The 19,900-nt window shown below is 44.5% G+C and overlaps 1 protein-coding gene across 18 annotated transcripts in view; it reads left to right on the top strand.

Annotated features, from left to right (window-relative positions):
- The first annotated feature begins 9,735 nt into the window (after nucleotides 1-9,735).
- IL15RA (interleukin 15 receptor subunit alpha) overlaps nucleotides 9,736-19,900 on the top strand; it is a 48,933-nt gene continuing 38,768 nt past the window's right edge. For 5 of the 18 annotated variants that reach the window (XR_010127391.1, XM_063669513.1, XM_063669512.1 and 2 more), the window contains exons 1-2: nucleotides 10,595-10,785; nucleotides 19,608-19,760. Coding sequence is in view for 11 of the 18 variants with exons in the window: in XM_063669513.1 (XP_063525583.1) it covers nucleotides 10,698-10,785; nucleotides 19,608-19,760 (241 nt within the window). In the remaining 7 variants the exon portion in view is untranslated. Of the gene's footprint in view, nucleotides 9,916-10,101; nucleotides 10,786-10,871; nucleotides 11,170-19,607; nucleotides 19,761-19,900 lie in introns of those variants that run through there. The other 13 variants (XM_054503270.2, XM_054503257.2, XM_063669511.1 and 10 more) reach the window with 10 other exon arrangements.

Below are 19,900 nucleotides of genomic sequence, written 5' to 3'. Positions count from 1 at the left end.
GCACTCCAGCCTGGGTGACAGAGTGAGACCCTGTCTCAAAAATAAAATAAAATAACATGGTGAATTGTATGTCATATGAATATATCTCCACTTAAAAATTTAGGATTCTAAAGCAAGAAAGAAAAAAAAAAGAAAAAAGAAAATCCCTTAACCTGAGCCACAGCTCTCTTCTTCCTGATATCTCCATCCACCATCCTCCCCTCTGCCTGGCCCCATCTGCCATCTTCCCCTCTGCCTGCCTCCCCTCCCCAGCTGAGTCCTCTGTCTGCATCTTGCTGACGGTCTATGGCCAAAGACCCTGTCACTAGGACTTTTCTTTCCAGAGCCTGAGCCTCATCCTCACCTCCAGCTCTGCTCTGAATGATGACTGCTGAGCTGATCCCCACCCTGCATGGGTCCCCTGCGAGAAGCCCCAGAACGACGCTCACCTGAGTCTCTCCTGAATGGTGGACACTCATCCAAGGAGGCCCACTCTTCCCAAGCCATCTCATTTCCTTTGGTCTGAGAAAATAGATACTGGACTTTGCTCTCAAAAATAATGATATCATGTTGTTATGAGTTGAAATATGTCCACCCAAAAATATATGTTGAAGTCCTAACCCCTAAACCTCAGAATGTGACCTTATTTGCAGATACGGTCTTTTGTTTGTTTGTTTGAGATGGAGTGTCACTGTGTCATGCAGGCTGGGGTGCAGTGGCGCGATCTCGGCTCACTGCAGCCTCTGCCTGCTGGGTTCAAGCAATTCTCCTGCCTCAGCCTCCCAAGTAGCTGGGACTATAGGTGTGCGCCACCCTGCCCGGCCAATTTTTTGTATTTTTAGTAGATTCAGGATTTCACCATGCTGGCCAGGCTGGTCTCGAACTCCTGACCTCGTGATCCACCCACCTCAGCTTCCCAAAGTGGTGGGATTACAGGCATGAGCCACCGCACTGGGTCTGGAGATAGGGTCTTTACCAAGACAATCAAGTTAAAATCAAGTTAAAAATCCCCACTGGGATGGGCCCTGATCCAATATGACTGGTGTGCTTATAAGGAGACAGAATTTGGATGTTGACACGCACAGAGGCAGGATTCTGGGAAGAGACACAGGGAGAGGACAGCCGTGTGGCAGGAGCAATGGCAAAGGAATGACAAGGACATCTGGCAAATGCCATAGCCTGGATGTGGCCAGGAAGGACTCTCCCCTAGAGCCATCAGACACCTGCTGACACCTTGATTTCAGCCTTCTAGCCTCCAGAACTATGAGACAACAAATTTCTGTTGTTTCAAGCCACACGGTGTTTGGTACTTTGTTGTGGCAGGCTTAGGAAATTAATACACACAGAAAAGGCCAGGCGTGGCTGAAGTGTGGATGGGAGGGTCATACATTCTAGATAGAGACTCCCATGCTGCTTCTAAAAAGGACAAAGCTGTTGACGCATGCAGCAGCTAGAGTGGATCTACAGAGAATTGCACTGTTTGCAAAAGCTGACCTCAAAAGGCTACACACTGAATGATTTCACTTACATAACAAACGTTCTTGAAATGACAAAGTTGCAGAGATGGATAGCATCAGTGGCTGCCGGGGCTTAGGGAAAGGGGAGAGAGGCAGATAGCTGTGGCTATAAAAGGGCAGCACGAGGGAGCCTGGTGTGCTGCATCTTGCCCTGCATCTTGGCTGTGGAGGGGCCACAACCTGACTGCCTATAATGTGACAAAATTGCGTAGAATTACACACACACACATGCATGTAACACCGGCAAAATTCGAATGTCTATATGTTGTATCCATGTCATTTCCTGGTTGTGATATTGTACTTTAGCTATTCAACATGCTACCATTGAGGAAAGCTGAGTCAAGAGTATACAGGATCTCTCTGTATCATTACAACTATATGAGAATCTTCACTTACCTCCAAACGAAAAGTTTTTTAAAGATACCATCAAGTCATATCAGTTTAACCCAGGAAAGTAGTCCCTATGGAATATGGATGAAATTAAGTATTATTTCCATCTAAATACAATTCAAGATGTTGGATCCTTTTGTTTTTTTAAGAGGTAACTGACAATCTGAAATAAAAATTCGAAATTTCATCTGGATGAACAAACATAAGAATATTCTTTAAAAGGATAGCAAAGAAACCTTGGGGAGGGGGAACTTCCAGGGCAGACCACCCCCTGCAAGATTTGGAAACATTACAGAGCTATAATAACTGGCAGAGACTGTGGAACAGAGTAAGTATCCCAGTAATGGACTAATTATCTAAGTGAAAATAATTTATGGAAACAGTATTTCTAAAAAGGTTAAAAAAAAAAAGCGCCTTTGAGTGTACAATGGCATTCTAAATCAATAATTGGCCTTGGTCTTTTCCAGTTTCCTGTTAAAACATTCAATTTATACAATGAGGAAAAGTCTAGACCAGCACTGGACACCACCTGAAGCTTTTAGGAGTTATGGCAGAAAATAGCACAGATAATAGTGGAGTACAGCAGGGTGTAACAGCGTGTAATACTATCTAACAGTTAAAATTAATGACCTACCACTACATGTATCAGTGGAGAAATTAATGCTAAGGGAAGAAGAAAGTTTTGGAATGACATGACAGTGCAGGTTGAGTCTCCCTTATCTGAAATGCTTGGAATGTGAAATATTTCAGATTTCAGAATTTTCCAGATTTTGGAATATTCACGTATACACAATGAGATATCTTGGGGATGGGACCTAAGTCTAAACATAAAATTCATTTGTTTCATATGTACCCTATACACATAGCCTAAAGGTAGTTTCATACAATAGTTTTAATAATTTGTGCATGAAACAGTTTGTGTCTATTGAACGCCCAGAAAGCAACGTTGTTGCCATTGCAGTCACCCACGTGAACATCTACGGATGATTGGCATCACCACCATTCCTGACTCTGACTCTGAATTTATGGGCTACCTTTATAAACAATCGTTTTCTTACACTTATTCACACATGAGTACTTAACAGTAAAAAATATGACATAGCATTAAACCAGTGAAAACATAATGTGTTCAGGGTCACTAAGCAGCCCAGTGGTGTCATCAGAGACCTGGATCAGCCGACAGACAACAGCAACCACGACAGTGGGCTTCCATCTCTATCAGTGATGCTGTGTTCTGATTAAACGATTACTGTAGGCCAGGCTCGGTGGCTCACGCCTGTAATCCCAGCACTTTGCGAGGCCAAGGCAGGCGGTTCACCTGAGGTCAGGAGTTTGAGACTAGCCTGGCCAACGTGGTGAAGCTCCATCTCTACTAAAAATACAAAAAAAAAAAAAAATTAGCTGGGCATGGTGGCAGGCGCCTTTAATCCCAGCTACTCAGGAAGCTGAGGCGGGAGGATCACCTGAGCCTGGGAGCTCAAGGATGTAGTGAGCTGGGATCACGCCACTGCACTCCAACCAGGGCAACAGAGTGAGATCCTGCCTCAAAAAAAAAAAAAAGGAAAAGGTCACTATAAGCTAAACCTTGAGCCTAGAGCCTAGCTGCACATGCAGAACCCTGGAGAAGTCCCTACCCCCAAGGCAGGAGTTCGTAGCTAATAGCTTCTTGGGCTTTTGGTGCAGATTGGCTGGAGATTGGGGAAGCTACATCATGAAAAAGGAGTTTTGTTCTCTTTCCTGGGCCGAATTAGGCAGCAGCAACTTGTAATCATCTGGCCATCTGCTGGTATCTTGTAGGGCAGCTTATCTTGCAAAAGCACTAGGTGCTGACGCAGGAGAGTTGCAAGCAAAAGGAGACTCTGCAAAAGGGTTCTTCAGGGCTTCGCACAAAGGGACAAGTGGGTACAGGGTCCTCATCTTGCTTATCCTGCCTCAAACACACACCGTTCTAGTCCTTCAATGAGCCCATCGCATGCTTTCATCATGGTGCCTGTAGGTGCTTGTTCTGCAGTGATAACAGCATTATGTTCGTCATCACTGTTACCACAAGCACCTTGGTTCAGAACCGTTTTGCCATTGTTCATCATCGGTCAATGAATGAACAACTGAAGCCTCAGTATAGATGTTAAAAACCTGTATATCCACTTCGTCCAGCATGCTGACACACTCTGAAGGTATATTTTTTGCCTGCATAGGGAGGTCAGACATCACTTTTTTCCCACTTCACATATGGAATACCTCCATGTCATCACCTTGTTCATCATCATCACTGAACATAGTTGCAGACCAGAGGTTGTGCCAAGCACATGTGGCTGTGTCGTTAGTCACTGTGTTCCAAGCATTGGAAACAGCATTGGCATCCTTCACGCTAAATGCTTTTTGAAAACTTCCACACCCACCCGTCTGTTCACTGTTGCTGGCGTGCAATGTTCCCATGTTTACTCTCCATTGATCTCCGTTGATCTAAGGATACCTGATCACATGGCTGAAGTAATGAAGTCACATTTGGAAGAAAGCCCATGGCATAAACATTATTTTTAATGAGAATTTCAGCTGGAGAATGAGCAGAATGGTCGTCAAAGAAAAACAAAATCTTGCAGTCATCATCCAGTCCACCCTCCCTACAGTGACACAAGCCACTGGTCCAAAATGTTTGTGAGACTAATCAGGAAAGATGTTCCTGGTTATACATGTAATCTCAGCTACTCAGGAAGCTGAGGTGGGAGGAAGGCTTGAGGCCAGGAGTGTGAGACCAGCCTTGGCAACATAGTGAGACCTCATCTCTAGAAATAAATAAATATCAGCCAGGTGTGGTGGTGCACACCTATAAGCCCAGCTACTTGGGAGGCTGAAGCAGGGGGATTGCTTGAGTCCAGGAGTGTAAGGCTGCAGTGAGCTATGATTGCACCACTGCACTCCAGCCTGGGCAACAGAGTGAGACCTCATCTCCACAACAATTTTTAAAAAAGAAAAAAGAGGCCAGGCACAGTGGCTCACACTTGTAATCCCAGCACTCTGGGAGGCCGAGGTGGGTGCATCACCTGAGGTCAGGAGTTCGAGAACAGCCTGGCCAACATGGAGAAACCCCATTTCTACTAAAAATACAAAAATTAGCCAGGCGTGTTGGTGGTCGCCTGTAATCCCAGCTACTTGGGAGGCTGAGGCAAGAGAATTGCTTGAACCGGGGAGGCAGAGGTTATAGTGAGCCGAGATTGTGCCATTGCACTCCAGCCTGGACAATAAGAGTGAAACTCCATCTCAAAAAAAAAAAAAAAAAAAAAAAAGAAGTCCGGGAGTCTGGGAGCGTGGGCTCATGCCTGTAATCCCAGCACTTTGGGAGGCCAAGGTGGGTGAATCACCTGAGGTCAGGAGTTCAAGACCAGCCTGGCCAACATGGTGAAACCCCGTCTCTACAAAAATACAAAAATTAGCCAGGCATCATGGCGGGTGCCTGTAGTCCCGGCTACTCGTGAGGCTGAGGCACGAAAATGGCTTGAACCCAGGAGACAGAGGTTACAGTGAGCTGAGATCGCTCCATTGCACTCCGGCCTGGGTGACAGAGCAAGACTCCATCTCCAGAAAAAAAAAAAACAAAGAAAAAAAAGAAAGAAAAGAAGTCCTTGGTAATTCATGTATTGTGTTAGGATAATAATGAACTGGTAAGAAAACCACTCCTTGAAAACAGCAAGGGTGCAGCCTTTGCCTATCACAGCAGTTTGGGCTTACGTATGCCTGTTGCATTAGCACAACCCAGCACAGTTCTGTCCTTGGGTTCCTTAATTCCTGCTGGGACCATCTGATCCCAGCGGTCAGTGTCTTTCTGGGACAATAGCACTAAAACAGTGATGTTTCATGGCCATTATAGACTTGCTCTGGTGTCAGGTTTTCATTGGCGATGACGTCAGCAAACTCGCTAATGAATTACTCTGCTGCTTTGTGATTAGCAGATGTTTTATCGCCAAAAATCTTTAAAAATTTAATGCCATATTTTTTCTTGAATTCCACAACCAACCTTGAATATTCACAATTCCCTTCCATTTTTAGTTCATCATAATAGATCTTTCTTGTTTCATGATTGGTGTATCATTAAGTGGCATGTGTCCCCTGTGATATTGATGGATCGCTTTTCCAGTGCACAATCAAGATCTTCATTTCTTTTATGCAGGGTTTTTCTATTTTTCATTAACTCGTGTCAGTCACTTGCAGCACAGAACTTCAACCGTCTATCCCTCTGTTTCTTCAGGTCCTGTATGGTGGTCATTCCAACACCGTACCTTTCTGTAAGACATTTCACACTTATACCACTGCCTACTGTCTCCAACAGTTTGACTTTCTGTGTTATAGATAAACATAAATGCTTTCTTTTTCTCATCACTATTATCCACAGGTTATCTGCAGACCTTTGTGACATTTTCTTTTTTCTTTTTTTTTGTTTGAGACAGAGTCTTGCTCTATCACCCAGGCTGGAGTGTAGTGGTATGATGTCGGTTCACTGCAACCTCAGCCTCCTGGGTTCAAGCAATTCTTGTGACTCAGCCTCCTGAATAGCTGGGATTACAGGCACGTGACACCACACCAGGCTAATTTTCATATTTTTAGTAGAGGGGGTTTGCCATGTTGCCCAGGCTGGTCTTGAACTCCTGAGCTCAAGTGATCCACCTGCCTCGGCCTCCCAAAGTGCTGGAATTACAGACGTGAGCCACTGCACCCGGCCAACATTTTCAACAATATCATTAGACCAGAGAGCAGAGAATAAGCAAAAATACCACAGTGAGAAGTGCACAGAGGCAGGCCTTGGCTCCATATGGAGAATTGTGGGGACTTGTCATGGGTGTGTTCGACCTGCACACATGCCATTTTACCACCTTTTGTGTGTGTGCTTGCATGGGGGAATCTGGGCGTGCACAGAAAAGATATCTCTCAGCTGAAGGCGGCTGGGAGAGTCTTTTTTCCCCTTGGAGATGCTGAATAAACAGTGTGTTGTGTGCCTGTGTTTTGATTGCAACCCACCCCACGAGATCAGGTGTGGAATTTTCTACTTGTGGCGTAATGTCAGAGCTCAAAAAGTTTTGGGTTTTGGACCATTTTGGATTTGGGATTTGGAGATCAGGAGTGCTCAACCTGTATGGTACTGTTCATATGTATTTTTTTTTTTTTTTTTTTTTGAGACCAAGTCTCTTTTTGTTGCCCAGGCTGGAGTGCAGTGGTGTGATCTCAGCTCACTGCAACCTCCACCTCCCAGGTTCAAGCGATTCTCATGCCTCAGCCTCCCAAGTAGATGAGATTACAGGTGCGTGCCACCACACCCTGCTAATTTTTGTATTTTTAGTAGAGATGGGGTTTCACCATGTTGACCAGGCTGGTCTCGAACTCCTGACCTCAGGTGATCCGCCCACCTCTGCCTCCCAAAGTGCTGGGATTACAGTCGTGAGCCACCGCACCCAGCCTTAATCATATGAATTTTTAAAATGTAAGCCATCCTGTCCATTGCACATGGACATACACATGGAAAAGGGTCCTAAGAATGCCTGGGAATGGTGAGTACCAGTTTCAAGAAACATTTACCTGCGAGAAGGTGGAAGATGGAGGAAGAGAAAGATGCAGGAATACAAAGGGGCTTCAACTTTATCTGTAATTTTTTTATTCCAAAAAATAGCTGAAGCAAACATTGAGCAGACATATTAAGATTTGACAGGATGACGCAGTAGGCTTATGGATATCCACTATACTTATTGATTGCTATACTTTGAAGTATGTTTGAAATTTACATTATTTAACAATGCATATATATGTAATGAAATAGAGTTCTTTTAAGCATACCAAATTTACAATTTTATTTTCAAATATTAAAATTTACTTTTGGCCAGAATGCAGTAAAATGGGTACTTTAACACAATGCTAGTTAGAAGGTATATTGATACAAGACTTTTGGAAAGCAAGATAGAAATATTTGTTTAAAAGAAAAAAAGCCTTTAAAAATATTCTCTACCAGTTGACTCAATAGTTCCACTGTAGGAAATCTATTCTAAACAATCTTAAATTCACAAGATTTTGTACAAAGATATTTATGACAATGTTATCTTTAATATTAAAATAATAGAGGGGATGTTAAACTATGATAATTTGCAGCCATTAAAAACTTTTACAAAGAGTCTGTAATAATGGGGAAATCTCTACTTCATAAATGTTCATAGAATAAAAAATGCTCTATTTTATACATGCTATGCTCAGCCTGCATTCAATAAACCCTGAATATATTTGACAATATTAAGGAATATTGTTAATTTTTAAATTTGATCTTATCATCTTGAGATATATTCTTAAGGATTGAGGGAAATTGAATAATGCGGGATTTCCCCAGTTGGAATAAGGGTGGCTATTCCTGTTTAGAAAAAAAGAATGGACCTTGTGTGGTCACTGCCGGATGGTAGGTTCATTATTCTTCCTACTTTTTTTTTTTTTTTTTAATTTAAGAGACAGGGACTGGCTCTGTTGCCCAGGCTGGAGTGCAGGGGCACCATCACAGCTCACTGCAGCCTCAAACTCCTGGGCTTAAACAATCCCCCTGACTCAGCCTCCCAAGCAGCTGGGACTACAGGCAAGTGCCACCACATCAGGCCAATATTGTTCAAATATTTTGTAGAGATAGGGGTCTCACTGTGTTGCCCAAGCTGATCTCCAACTCTTGGGCTCAAGCGATCCTCCTGCCTCTGTCTTCCAAAGTGCTGGGGTTACAAGCGTGAGCCATCGTGTCTGGCCTCTACTTTTGATATTTGAAAATGTCCCTAACAAAAGAAGCTTTCATAAGTCTGAAACACACAAAATGTTGACATTGATTATATTTACAGGTTGGGTCCAAGTGGGATTTCCAATCCTCTGCATTCCTTTGTTCAGCATGTTTTACATTTATGCCAATTTTAAACTTTTTAGGGAAAGAGGAGCAAGTACAGTTCATGCCTCACTTACTAATAGAGAGACTTTCTGAGAAGCTTGTCAGATGATTTCCTCGTTTTGCCAGCATCACAGAGGACTTACACATTTTGCATGGCGTAGCCTGCTACACACTGAGGCCACATGGCCTAGCCTGTTGCTCTGAGACTGCAAAGCTGTGTAGCAGGAAGCCTTGCTGAATACTCAGGCAACTGTAATACAATGGTGAGGATCTGTGTCTCTAAACATAGAAAAGTTACAGTAAAAACACAGAATTATAATCTTACGGGACCACCGAGGCACATACCAGCTGACATTAACAGAAAGGTCGTTAGGCTCCACATGACTGTAGGAAAAGCTTTCATCTACTCTTTTCCCACTGTGTGTGTGGGGTGGGGGGGATGTATAACAACCTACGTTTATATGCCACTAAATTCTTTTGTTTGTTTTATTTTATTTTATTTTTTTTTTTGAGACCGAGTCTCACTCTGTTGCCCAGGCTGGAGTGCAGTGGTGAGATCTCAGCTCACTGCAACCTCAGCCTCCTGGGTTCAAGTGATTCTCCTGCCTCAGCCTCCCGAGTAGCTGGGATTACAGGCGCCCGCCACCACGCCCAGCTAATTTTTGTATTTTTAGTAGAGACGGGGTTTCACCATGTTGGCCAGGCTAGTCCCGAATTCCTGACTTCAGGTGATCCACCTGCCTTGGCCTCCGAAAGTGCTTGGATTTCAGGAGTGGCCACCGCGCTCGGCCCTAAATTCTTTTATTTAACTTTTAAGTTCAGGGCCATAAGTGCAGGTTTGTTATATAGGTAAACCTGTGTCTTGGGGGATTATTGTACAGATTATTTCGTTTTCAAAGAGAATTTGCAAGTATGTCACAAAAGCCTCATAAACACGTTGTGAGATTTTAAGAGGCAATGACCGAGGCTTGGAGATGTCTCGTCCTGTCCAATGTCACCCCTAGACCTGAGAATCTGCACTTGGGAGCTTACAGACCCGGTTCTCAGGCTTCACTTGAGACCCCAAGAAAGAAAAAAACCCACCAGCCAAAGAGGGGGATGGCAGCCTGGAAGAACCTAAGGAAGCGAGGCTTAGAGGTGAAGCACTGTGGCTCCTCTCCCCCTTCTCCCCCCTCCGCCCCCTCTCCTTCAAAGATGAGGCATTTTCTGGGGGAGCAAAGCTGCAGCAGGAATTCGGCGAAGTGGCGGAGCTGGGGCCCCAGCAGGCGCCGGGCGCCGCGGGAGCCAGCAGGTGGCGGGGACTGCGTTCCGCCCGGGCCTGAGCGCACCAGGCAGGTGCCCGCGCCTCCGCACCACGGCGACACCTCCGCGGGCACTCACCCAGGCCGGCCGCTCACAACCGAGCGCAGGGCCCCAGAGGGAGACCAGGAAAGTCGAAGGCGGAGCAGCTGGAGGCGACCAGCGCCGAGCGAGGTCAAGTGGATCCGAGCCGCAGAGAGGGCTGGAGAGAGTCTGCTCTCCGATGGCTTTGCCCACTGTCTTCGCAGCGGGGACACCGGACCGAGTGCACACTGGAGGTCTCAGAGCACAACGAGCGCGGACGACCGGGAGGCTCCCGGGCTTGCGTGGGTAAGGTCCTGGGTCCCCACCGGGCACGGCCCATGCGTCCCGGGGACAGGGGTGGCTGTGCGGGGCCGCGGCGGCCGACGGGGCTCCTTCCCCAGCAGGGGTGGGGACGCTGAGTCACGGATCTGTCACCGCTCTGCACCTCTCCGAGCCCTCGGGGGCCAAAGCAAAAGCGAAAGCGAATGCGACTGGCGGGGCGGCAGGTCCCAGAGCCGCCCTCGCCACCTCCCCCTGGCCCCGGCCTGGGCAGCGCTCGCCCGGGGCGTCCAACGGTGCCCTGTGGAGCTGCGGCCATGGCCCCGCAGCGGGCGCACGGCTGCCGGACCCTCGGTCTCCCGGCGCTGCTGCTGCTGCTGCTGCTCCGGCCGCCGGCGACGCGTGGTAGGGAGCTGGGAGCAGGGGCCCCGGGGCGGGACTTGGAAGGGGGCCGGGGCGTGGAGCTGGAGGGAACCGGGCGCCCCATCTCCCCGGGCCGTGCGGGGAGTCGGTGCCCTGGGGAGCGCGGTGCGCGCAGGCCCAGGCCGGGGAGAGGGCGCGGCGCCGGGCAGGAGGGACACGTGCCGGGAGCCGGGGTCGCAGGGAGAGCGCCGCCGCTGCGCCCGGGTGACCCACGTAAGGGAGCGGGCGGCCGGGCTGGGGTCTCCGAGGCCGAGGTCAGGAGCAGCTCTGAGAAGCCCGTTTTGGCCAAGGGAGCGCGGAGCCGGCGGCGTCCAGCAGTTCGGAGACACGGGCGAGTGCGCTTCTCCCAGGCGCCTGGACAGCAGGGTGGGTGTTGCGTAGCACGCGGTCCTCGGAGGGGTCCGGGAGAAACTACCCCTCCCGACTCCCAGGCAAAAGTAAATTATGTCAGTGGGAGCTGGGAGGGTGGGGAGGAGATGTGTCCCGGGGGGAAACGCGTCGGGCAAGCTGCACACCTGGGGACCTGGAAACAACTTCCAGTTCTTAAGCGATCAGGAAACCAGCAGAGGCGGTCGGGACCGGATAGGGGTGGGGAGTGGGGGCCAGCCTGGAGTCTACACTCGCAGGAAAAGGGGGAAGAAATCTGTGATCGCTTGGTGTATTCGAGAAGAAAGCGGGTCTCGGAGCTCTGATCTCGGCAGGGAGGATGGAATGAGCGATTCCTAGGGGTTTTGTCCCGGGAGCCAGAGGAAGGAGGAGAAACAGTAGCTGGGTCTAGCTCTATCCTTGTCAGCGCTTCTTTATCTTTTTATAGTCAGGGAGCTCTCGGAGGGTCTGATGAAAGCTATGAACCCCCCGCCCCCAGAAAAATGCATGAATGCACATACTTACAAAATGTGCATATGATTTTGGAGTCAAAGCACCACTGAAGGCCATCCATGGACTCTCTATAGAAATTGGTAACCCCACGATCTGTGTGTGTTTTTAAGCGAGACCCCGAATAATTTACATGCAGTCGGGCCAGTCTGCCCAGGCCCTGGCCAAAGCCGTTCCACGCACAGTTCCTGCTGCCTGGTGTGGCCTGAACCGCCCCCCACCCGCCGCCACCCCCACCCCAGCTCTGCGAGGCTTCATGAAGTTTCGTTTTCATGAGACTCTGATGGTTGGATTTTCCCCCACATCTGAGAAGCAGAGTTAGTTGGTGACCGGTTGCTTCCTCCCAGCTGGCTAGCAGTGTCACAGGACCCCATAGCTGGCAACAGGGGCAGCGGGATTACACAATATGAAAGTGAAATGCAGCCTTAGTCAGAGCCCAGCAGAGAGGAGGTGTCTTCCTTGAAGACTGAGTGGAGAGGGGAGCACCACTCTGAGATCTCTAATCTCATCAGCTGCACAGCCTTGCCCTTTGACCTTAGAAAGGTGTTGCTACCTTCCCTTCCCAAAGCTCTCGATGTTTTCTTTTTTCTTTTTCTTTCTTTTTTGTTTTCTTTTTTGAGACGGAGTCTCACTGTCACCCCGGCTGGAGTGCAGTAGCATGATCTCAGCTCACTGCAACCTCCGCCTCCTAGGTTCAAGCGATTCTCCTGCCTCAGCCTCCTGAGTAGCTGGGATTACAGGCGCTTGCCACCACGCCGGGTAACTTTTGTGTTTTTAATAGAGACGGGATTTCACCATGTTGGTCAGGCTGATCTTAAACTCCTGACCTTGTGATCTGCCTGCCTCAGCCTTCCAAAGTGTTGGGATTACAGGCGTGAGCCACCGCGCCCAGCCGATGTTTTTTTCCCCTTTAACAGCCTTATTGAGGTATAATTGACAGACAATAAATTGCATATATTGAATTGCACACTTTGATAAGTTTAGAGGTAAATGCATACATACTCATGAAACCATTGCCACCACCAAGAGTGAACACAACTATCACTCCCAAAGACTTCCTCATGCCCTGTACAATCCTCATCTCCCACCTCGCGCATCTCCCAGGCAACCGCTTATCTGTTTTTTTGGTCACTATCAATTTGATGCACTTTCTAAAATTTTTTATAAATAGAATTACACAGTAGGAACTCTTTCTTGTTTGGCTTTTTTCACAGACAGTAATTATCCTGAGAATTTATCCATGTTGTAATTTGTATAAGTAGTTCATTGGTTTCTACCACTGAGTAGTATTCTACCTACGGCTAGCCCAACATTTGTTTAGCCATTCACTTGTTAAGGGACATTTGGGTTGTTTCCAGTTTGGGACTATTACATAGAAAGCTGCTATGAACACTGACATACAGGTTTCTGTATGGACACATGCTTTCATTTCTCATGGGTAGAGAATGGTTGGGAGTAGAGTGGCTGTGTTATATGGCAGGTGTATGTTTAATTTTTTTTTTTTTTTTGAAACAGTGTCACACCATTGTTTCCCAAGCTGGAGTGCAATAGCATAATCATAGCTCACTGCAGCCTTGACCTCTCAGGTGTTTAATTTTTAATTTTTATGTATTTATTTTTAATTTACTTATTTTGAGACAGAATCTCACTCTGTTGCCCAGACTGAAGTGCAGTGGCTCCATCTCTGGTCACTGAAACCTCTGCCTCCTGGGTTCAAGCGATTCTCCTGCGTCAGCCTCCTAAGTAGCTGGGACTACAGGCTTGCACCACCACACCCAGCTAATTTTTGTATTTTTAGTAGAGATGGGGTTTCACCATGTTGGCCAGGCTGGTCTCGAACTCCTGACCTCAGGTGATCTGCCTGCTTTGGCCTCCCAAAGTGCTGGGATTACAGGTGTGAGCCATCGCACCTGGCCTCGGAAGTTTAATTTTTAAAGAAACTGCTAAACCATTTCCCAAAGTTGTTGTACTATTTTACATTCCCACAGCAGTGCAGGGAAGTTCCAGTTCCTTCACACCCTTGTCAGCCCTTGGTATGATGAATCTTTTTAATTTTACCCATTCTACTAGGTATGTAGGGGGTCTCCCCTTGTAGTTTTAATTTGCATTTTTCTACAGCTAGTGATGTTATGTGCTTATTTGCCAGTATATATCTTCTCTGGTAGTGTCTGTTTATATCTTTTTTGCTCTCTTAAAAATTGAGTTGTATCAGCTGGGTGTGGTGGCTCACACCTGTAATCCCAGCACTTTGGGAGGCCAACGCAGGCAGATCACTTGAGGCCACGAGTTCGAGACTAGCCAGGTCAACATGGTAAAACCCCTTCTCTACTAAAAATACAAAAATTAGCCAGCTGTGGTAGCCCATGCCTGTAATGTCAGCTACTCAGGAGGCTGAGGCAGGAGAATTGCTTGAACTCTGGAGGCAGAGGTTGCAGTGAGCTGAGATCGTACCACTGCACTCCAGCCTGGGAGACAGAGCGAGACTGTCTTTTTTTTTTTTCTGACTCTGTCTTAAGAATAAAAAATTGAATTGTATCATTACTGAATTTTGAGAGTTCTTTATATATTCTGGATACAAGGCCCTAATCAGGTATATGATTTGCAAATATTTTCTCAGATTCTGTGGCTTATCCTTTCTCTTAGCAGAGTCTTTTGAAAAGCAGTTTTTTTATGAAGTCTAATTTATTAATTTGTTATGTTGTGTTTTGGGCTTTTGGTGTCATATCTAAGAAATATTTGCCTAGCCTAAGGTTACAAAGGTTTACTTCTACGTGTTCCTCTAGAAGTTTTATAGCTTTAGGGTTTACATTTATGGCTGTGATCCATTTTGAATTAATTTTGTTTATAATGTGAGGCATGAATTAAAGGTTGTTTTGGGGTTTTGTTTGTTTCTATATATGCATATCCAATTATTCCAGCACCCTTTATTGAAAAGATTATCTTCACTGACTTGCTCTTATACCTTTTGAACATCAGTCAGCCATATGTGTGTAAGTTGGTTGCAGTATACAAAACACCACTACACAAAAATCAGTTCTATTTCTATACATGCACAATGAACGATTAGAAATTTAAAAATTTTAAAAAGTCATTTGAAATAATATTAAAAAGTGTTAGATGCTTACAGATAAATTTAACAAAAGATGTGAAAGACATCTTTCATATAAGGAAAACTACAAACCATTGCTTGGAGAAATTAAAGAACAAATCAATGGAGAGATATACCACGTTCACGGGTTGGACAAATCAATATCACTGAGGTGTGAAGTCTCTCCGCATCAAAATTCCAGCAGACTTGCTTGTAGAAATTAACAAAATTATTCCAAAATTCACATGTAAATGCAAAAGACCTAGTATAGTCAAAACAGAACTGAGTTGGAGGCACAAGACTTCCTGATTGTGAGACTTATTATGAAATAACAGTAATCAAGACAGTGGATGTTGATGTTAAAGATGAGCAGAGGGATGACAGAGCAGAAGATGCCTGATGTTTTTAAATGAGCTTGGTTTGGAAGGGAAATGGACCCAAACTGTTAAATTTGCTACATGGTAGTAAGATTCTGGTATGAAATTGTAGAGAACAGCAAACATTTCTCATCACTGAGAGAGTAAACAGCACTGTCTCCAGCTTGTATATGGAAAACCACAAACCATTGCTTAGAGAAATTAAAGAACTAAATCAATGAAGAGATATACCGTGTTCATGGGTTGGACAAATCAATATCACTAAAGTGTGAAGTCTCCTTCTTGTGCTACTAGGCACAATAAGTTGTTGCCAGTCTGTTCTTATTTAAAAGGCCTGATTTGCAGGGGAGTCCATTATGTTGGGTAGAAGGTCACTGACTTCTTAGAGAGCATTTCAGTCTGAAAGATTGTGGGCGACGGTCAAAAGCAGCTGAGAAGACAATGCTTTCTTTGAAGACAAATATCCCTAGCCACCAATTTCAGTTTGCTTTTTTTATATAAGGTGTAAGTGCACTTGGGGGTGTTTTCACAACTTTTTATGTGTCTTTAAGTATTTTTAAGCCATTTTTCAGAACTTTAGGGGTCTTTTCCCAAACCTTTTATTTTTTATTTCCTATCCATTTTATCTAGTTGTTACTGCTTCTGTGCCTCTACTGATAGCAAAAAAGTGGTGAAAACATAAGTGTATAAAACATGAGATTTGTCAAAATCAGCATAAATGTTAAACAGCGGACGACTGCGTAAATAAAATGGAGTTATTTTCAAGTAGTAGACATCATATGATTCATTTTTTACTAGAAGATCAAGAAGTAGTTGTCATTGAATGGGGAAGATGTCATGTGTCAGTCATATGTGGGCGTGTATGCAGTTGTCTGCCTTTTCTTATTTTTCTACCATAATTTGAATTGTTTTGTAATAAGAAAAGTAAATAAATAAAATTACAAAAGAAATAGCACAATTAAGATCTAGAATTTTGGAGTTTTTTCTAATTCATCTTTAATTATAGCTGATCTTGTCTGGCAATGTTTTCATGACTTTACAAAAGCTTGTCTAACTCACAAACGCTTGTCCACTGCATTCCAGCCTGGGCAACAAAGCGAGACTCTGTCTCAAAAATAACAATAAAAATAATAATAGTAAAAATAATATGTATCTAAATGAATAAATATATATATAACTCCTCAGTATATATCCTGGGAGTCATATCAGTGTTGCTCACTCGACATAGTTGATGTGATTTGAATGCTTCTTCTTGGAAAGGCTTGATTCCCTTCTGTGCAGTGGGGAGCCCCTGAGGGTTTCTGTGCAGGGGAGCATTACTGGAGCTGCGTGGTGGAAAGGTTGCTCTTGTTCAGAGTGTGAAGAATGAACTGTAGTCAGGAGAGTCCAGAGAATAGGAGCTGCACTGAGGTTTTTGAAATCGTTCTGGTGGGTGGTGATGAAATCCTGAACACAGGTGGTGTCAATGCAGGAGACAGAAGAGGCCAGATGTCTTCTCAAGTCCTAAAATTATAGAATGTATTTCATTATTTTCCTTTCATTTGCTCTTCAACCTATAGCCCTCAACTCTTGCAAGACTCCAAAAATCATTATTTAAGGAGTTGAGTTATGGAGAAATTCACCTGGCACACAAGAGTTAGGTCAGGAAGCTCAGTTAATGAGTCTGAGAGAGAAAGAAAAGAATTGCCAAGTTTCAGGCAGTGAGCTGGAGACAGTCTGTACTTGTAGTGAGCTCCAAAAGGAAGTGTGTTGACTTGGCTGACATTCCAGCGGGGAAAATAAGGAAGGAAGCTGATGGGTGACTGTGAGGCCAGAGGCCTTTGCCTTTTCCGTACACCAGCTCCACAGTGAGCATCCTGAGGGCAGGAACCATGTCTGACACGTCTCTGAATCTTACCGCCCTTAGCTCGTGCAGGCATTTGGAAGGTGCTGTAAGCGAGGGGAATGTTGGAGTCCATTCTGACTGTTTACAGGACGGGGGGCCACACTAACCCGACAACTTCTAAACTCTGGATATGGAACCAGGCCGAGGCTGCCAGCTCTTATTAGACTCTGTAAACCAACCTGATAGATAAGGAAGTGTGATTCACAGGTTCTGGGAAACAGAAAGAGGTGTGGCCTCATACACTATTTTGGTGACTTCATTTAAATGATCGTTAGGACTTGTTGTATATGTTTTTTGGCTACTTCAGAGTTTTGAAAGTCCTAGAGCCATAAGTTTACTCCAATTTCCATTACTTCATAATTCCATTATATGTATTCAGAAAATATCTATCGTATACCAGCCTTAGGAAAGTGAGAGTACCAGAGAACTGTGAAATATACATACCATCTGCAAGGAGCTTATAATATTGTAAACAAAGTGAGACTTGTTTACATTGAATAACTGGGGAACAATGTTATGAGAGAATATATAGAAAGTATAATTCAAGTATCTAAAGATGTGATTAAGGCATGTGGAAATGAAGTTGTTGCTTCAATTAAATGTATTATCTCTGGAGGATGGCTTGAGTTCAGGAGTTTGAGACCAGCCTGAGCAACATGGTGAGACCCCATCTCTAGGAAAAAAAAAAATTAGCCAGGTATGGTGGCATGCGCCTCTAGTCCCAGCTACTCAGGAGGCTGAGGATTGCTTGAGGCCAGGAGTTTGAGGCTGCAGCGGGGCATAATCATACCATTGCATTCTAGCCTGGGTGACAGAGCTAGACCCTGTCTCAAAATAAAATAAAATAAAATAATAATGAAATAAAATAAAATCATTTAAAAAATAAAATAATAAAATGAAACAGTGTTAGTAATATCTCCAATATAGTTATGAGACACTCCAACTTTACAAACTAACTGGCTACCATTTGCCTGGTTGGATTGGCTGCAGTACATTGATATCCTTGTACATTCAAACATTAACTATTCACAGATTTATCTTGGTTTGAGGACCGTTCACAATGGAAGAACCACTGATAGACTTCCTTTCTTAGCAAAATGACAGAGTAGATACCAAAAAACCCTCCTGACACAAAAACACCCAGAAATGATAAATAATATAGTGCAAATGCCTTTTAAAATCCTGAGCTGATAAACAATAATCAACTGTTTAAAGCAAAATAATAACAATGTGTCATGGGGTATAACGTATGTCAAAGCAAAACATAGAACAATAGCACAAGGGCTTGGGGGAGAGATTGGAAGTCTGCCGTTTCAGATCTTTATAGGATATGTATGTGGCAGTATAACATCACCAGAAGGAAAACTGTGATAAGGTAAAGATATATAGTGGACACCCTAAAACAACCACTAAACTAGTACAACGAGTTATAGTTAATAACCAACAAAGGAGATAAAATGGAATCATAAAACATACTCAGAGAATCTATGATGTGATCATCTCCATAGGAAATCATATGGAATCTACAAAGCTGCTATTAGAATAAGTGAGTTTACAAGGCTGCAGAATAGAGTCAATACACCAAAAAATCAATATGCAAAATACTAGCAACAAACAATAAGAAATCGAAATAAATATCATACCATTTGCCGTGACATAAAAAATATGAAATACTTAGGGATATGTCTGACAAAAGATGTACAAGGCTGGCACACTGAAAATTATAAAACATTTCTGGAGAAATTGCAGAATTCTTAAATAAATCAAGAGAGATACCATGTTGATGGGTTTTTAAGAAGACTCAATATTATTAAGATATCAATTCTTCCCCAAACTGATCTATAAATTTAATGAATTCCAATCAAAATTTTAGCAGGCTTTTGTTGGTAGACATTGATACACTGTTAAATTCAGTAGGCCAGGCGGGGTGGCTCATGCCTGTAATCCCAGCACTTTGGGAGGATCCCTTGAACCCAGGAGTTTGAGACCAGGCTGAGCAACATAGCAAGGCCTCATCTCTACAAATTAAAAAAATAATAACTAGCTGGGCATGGTGGTGCACATCTGTGGTCTCAGGTACTCAGGAGGTTGAGGTGGAAAGATCACTTGAGCTTAGGCAGCTGAGGCTGCAGTGAGCTATGATCATGCCACTGCACTCCCCACTGGGAGACAGAGTGAGACCCTATCTTGGAAAAATTTCATTTCATTTCATTTCATTTCATTTCATTTAAAAATTTAATTTAAAAAATTTAATTTAAAAATTTTAATTTAATTTAATTTAAAAACAAAAAAACAGTAAAGGATCTAGAAAAGCAAACTCAACTTTGAAAATGATTAACACAGTAGGAGGACTTATACTACCTGACTTTAAGACCTATGACGAAGCAACAATAATCAAGGCAGCACGGTATTGGTGTCAAAACAAACAGACAAATAGATCGATGGAATTGATTGGTGAGTCAGCCATAAACACACACAATACACTTGGTCCTTGCTCAGGGTCCTACACAAACACGCCTGGAGGTCCACGGATGCTGGAAAGGGGCAGGGAACTCTTCCTGTACAAAACCTGTTACAGATGCAAGAGACAGGCTGGCTGTCCTGGAGGGAAGGAGCAGAATATCTGAAAGCTTCAACCGTGAGGTCCAGACACACGAGGCCTGCGTGAGACTCAGGACGACGGAAAACTGCCCCCAGCGCCACCAGCATCGGACAAGCAGGCAGCAAGCAGGTAGCACAGCCATCTATCATGGAGGGCAGGATGGGGTGGGCAAGTGTGGAGAAATAACACTCAGTGGTTTAGGCAGGTAGAGAAGGACAGAAGATCAGTGTGGAGCAGAGCATGGAGAAAAAGCCTCTGACACTCCAACA

This window comes from Pongo pygmaeus, chromosome 8, assembly GCF_028885625.2.
Source record: "Pongo pygmaeus isolate AG05252 chromosome 8, NHGRI_mPonPyg2-v2.0_pri, whole genome shotgun sequence".
NCBI classification, from domain to species: Eukaryota; Metazoa; Chordata; class Mammalia; order Primates; family Hominidae; genus Pongo; species Pongo pygmaeus.
The sequence above is the reverse complement of the archived record's forward strand: the minus strand, read 5'-3'. Positions and strand labels throughout refer to the sequence as shown.